The 3,906-nt window shown below is 35.2% G+C and overlaps 1 protein-coding gene across 1 annotated transcript in view; it reads right to left on the bottom strand.

The window, feature by feature from the left end:
- The window catches only part of LOC102678231 (breast cancer anti-estrogen resistance protein 1), a 116,733-nt gene that overhangs the window by 45,318 nt on the left and 67,509 nt on the right, over window positions 1–3,906 (bottom strand). The window contains exon 2 of the mRNA XM_006607923.2: window positions 2,676–2,825. Coding sequence (XP_006607986.1) covers window positions 2,676–2,825 — 150 coding nt within the window. The remainder of the gene's footprint in view (window positions 1–2,675; window positions 2,826–3,906) is intronic.

Here is a 3,906-nt window from a genome sequence, read left to right as displayed (position 1 = left end):
CCAAGCCTCTCATTCGTCCGTTTCCTCGAATAGAGAGACTCCCGTACGCAGCGGCTCGTGAAAATGGTGTGTGTAAGAGATAAGAGACGAGGTGGTAGACGAGGATTGACGCAGGTCACGGAATCTCGAAATCTTTCGAGCAGATGTCGAACGCGGAAACGATCTCTGTCAAAGAGATCTTTCGTTCGAGTACTGGTCTTTCGTTCTCGGTGGGCGCTCGACGTGGCGCCCTCCCCCCTCCCCCCCTCTCCTTTCTTCTGCCCGCCAGTAGATGAACATCTAAGATCGAAGTCTGTAACGGTGCCTCTAACGTCCCATTTCCGCGATAATAATGCCGTGTCATGTGTTGGGAGGAGAGAGGGAGGGGAGAAGATGAAAGTCTGTGCGTCTCGACGATCAACGTCGTAATTCTCGTCGTCTTGAGCTTATTTCCCAATATCGCTTTATTTCAATCTTTGTCACAAAGTATTATCTAAGTCTTTCTCTTTTTCTAATTCTTTTTGACGATCGATCTTTATTTTGATTTTCACGAAAGCTTATTCCAATATCGCTTTATTTTACTTTGTGACAAAGTATCTGAGTCTCTTTAATTCTGTTTGACGATTGATCTTTATTTTGGTTTCGTTTTTGCTCACGAGAGCTTATTCCAGTATCACTTTATTTTACTTTGTCACAAACTATCTAATTTTTTTCCAATATTATTTTATTTTATAACGAAAGCTTATTCAAATATCATTTTATTTTACTTTGTCACAAAGTATTATCTAAAGTCTCTCTTTAATTCTTTTTGATAGTCGATTTTTATTTTAATTTCGTTTTCCACGAGAGCTTATTCCAATATCATTTTATTTTACTTTGTCATAAGTATCTAATTTTTTTTGACTATCGATTTTTATTTTGGTTTTGTTTCACGAGAACTTATTCCAATATTATTTTATTTTACTTTGTGACAAAATATCTAATTTTTTCCCAATATTATTTTATTTTACAACGAAAGCTTCCAATATCACTTTACTTTACTTTTGTCTAAATCTCTCTGATTCTTTTTTGACGATCGATCTTTATTTTGATCTCGTTTTCCACGAAAGCTTATTCCAATATTATTTTATTTTACTTTGTCACAAAGTATCTAATTTTTTCCCAATATTATTTTATTTTACAACGAAAGCTTATTCAAATATCACTTTATTTTACTTTGTCTAAATCTCTCTGATTCTTTTTTGACGATCGATCTTTATTTTGATCTCATTTTCCACGAAAGCTTATTCCAATATTATTTTATTTTACTTTGTGACAAAGTATCTAATTTTTTCCCAATATTATTTTATTTTACAACGAGAGCTTCCAATATCACTTAACTTTATTTTGTCACAAAGTATCTAAATCTCTCTAATTCTTTTTTGACGATCGATCTTTATTTCGATTTCGTTTTTCACGAGTTTAATAAGATCGAGTTGCAAGGTTGGAGGAGTGAGAATAAAATACATCGGTTTGTTTCACGCGTTTCTCGTCTAGAAATAGAGTGATAAAGCCTGTTGATAGAGGCGGCCGAGGAAAAGGCTCTCGCGAGTGAGCGTCACGCGATCATCTCAATGAGCGCGGACGTTTACGTAAGTGGCTGTTCGATCGTCAACTGGGGCAATTGTGAAATCTTTCGAGATACTCTCCGAAGTGGGAGTGTGGTCGACGATGAAGTTTTCCATCCCGCTGTTACTTTAATCCACCGTGGGTCAATTAACTATAAAGAGCGAATCGGAATCATTTCCCTGACGGAATTGGAAGTTTCGAAGAAGAAAGCAGAAATTGAGATAGAAATAGAAATTTCTTATTCCTCTCTGTCTGAACGAATTCAACAAAATTATTTTCAAGAAAAATTACAATTGATCAACGAAACTGTGGCCAATCTCGACAAAGTCATTTTCGAACGAATCAGAATCATTTTTCTGACAGAATCGTAAGTTTCGAGGAAAAAAGCAGAAATTGAGATAGAAATAGAAATTTCTTATTCCTCTCTGTCTGAACGAATTCAACAAAATTATTTTCAAGAAAAATTACAATTGATCAACGAAACTGCTGCCAATCTCGACAAAGCCACTTTCGAACGAATCAGAATCATTTTTCTGACAGAATCGTAAGTTTCGAGGAAAAAAGCAGAAATTGAGATAGGAATAGAAATTTCTTCCTCTCTGTCTAAACGAATTCAACAAAATTATTCCAATTTTTAAAAAAAATTATAATTGATCAACGAAACTGCTACCAATCTCGACAAAGCCACTTTGGACGAATCAGAATCATTTCCTTGACAGAGAAAGAAAAAAGAAGTTGAGATAGGAATGGAAATTTCTTATTTCTCTCTGTCTGAACGAATTCAACAAAATTATTTTCAAGAAAAATTACAATTGATCAACGAAACTGCTGCCAATCTTGACAAAGCCACTTTCGAACGAATCAGAATCATTTTCAGAGAAATTGAGATAGGAATAGAAATTTCTTGCTCCTCTCGTCTGAACGAATTCAAAAATTATTACAAAATTATTGCAATTTTTCAAGAAAAATTGATCAACGAAACAGCTACCAATCTCGACAAAGCCACTTTCTCGAATATAATAAAGCGAAATACAATCAACATCTCGTTAAAAAAGTAAAAGTAGCCCCCGTTGAAGGAGGTAAATTACCTGTCTACCCCGCAGAGCGCACAGCCACCAACCCTCGAGGCCAGCGGTGTTTTGTTCCAGAACCGTAAGAACGTCGCCCTTTCGGAAAGCAAGCTCGTCCGGAGCTTCCGCTATATTGTCGTACAGAGCCCGCGCTTTCACACATTTTTGCTGAAACATAAAAAATCACGAGTTAACCAGCCTTCTTCGTTTCTATCTCTCCGTGTAATCAAATATAAACAGAATAAATATATACGCGTGCTCTCTCTCGTCCATCGAATAAAATAAAAATTAACGTGTCTCATAGACGTATCTCTTTCGAACTTCCTCTCTGAATATCTCGTGTTTTTCCTAACAATTCGAGACGATTTTTCAAGTTCCTAGTTTTCCTTCTAACCGTTTAATAACGTTCCAGTTTCCTCTCGAAACGCGACAAAGCAAATTAAACGCGATAATATCTATCCTTATTAAGCCCATTGTTCCGGGCATTTTGCGTTTCGAATGTTGGTCGTTGCGAACATCTCGATCCTTCGATCTCTCGATTCTTACACGTGTGAAACTTTTATATTTTAAATATTTGTATTTAGAGAAAGAAAGAAAATTTGGTCGAATAGTTGAACTCTGTATCGCTTTGTAATATTCTTCTTTTTACATTCGGTTCAATCTCGATCTTCACCATCGTTTTCCTTCTCTCATGAATAATTTCGTCGCTAGATAAACGAAAATCAAGCTCCACGAGACTGATCATTACAATATTCACGAAACGGAAAAACTTTGGAAATGATATTCCTATTGCCGCGATTGTCAAACTCGGAATAAGATATCCTCCCGCTTGATTTTCCAAACCCTCCGTACAATGTATATTTTCTTTCGCCAGATCTTCAAAATATTAAGAGAGAGCGTACCATTCCATCGATACTTTTCGCAATATTTTTCGTAGATTTTTGACTTCACTTTCGATTATGAAGATCTAACTACATTACGTTATTCTACGCTTCGCGAGATTAGCGTTAAAGAAGTTGGAAATCCGAATGGCGAAGAGTCATCATCATTTGAATAAATTAAAAAAGAAGTAAAAATAAACGCAGCTACAATATATAATATATAATTCTATAATTGAATATTTTAATATCGATTATTATTATGTAGTCCTAACACGTGCAATATGAGATATTTGTATTTGATGATCGAAATATTAGTAGAATTATTAGGAATTATTCTAAGATCTTTAAGATATATTTTCTTAAAGAGA

This window comes from Apis dorsata, unplaced genomic scaffold (genome assembly GCF_000469605.1).
Source record: "Apis dorsata unplaced genomic scaffold, Apis dorsata 1.3 scaffold_23, whole genome shotgun sequence".
In the NCBI taxonomy this organism is placed as follows: domain Eukaryota; kingdom Metazoa; phylum Arthropoda; class Insecta; order Hymenoptera; family Apidae; genus Apis; species Apis dorsata.
Note: the sequence above shows the minus strand (reverse complement) of the source record. Positions and strands in the feature narration are given on the sequence as shown.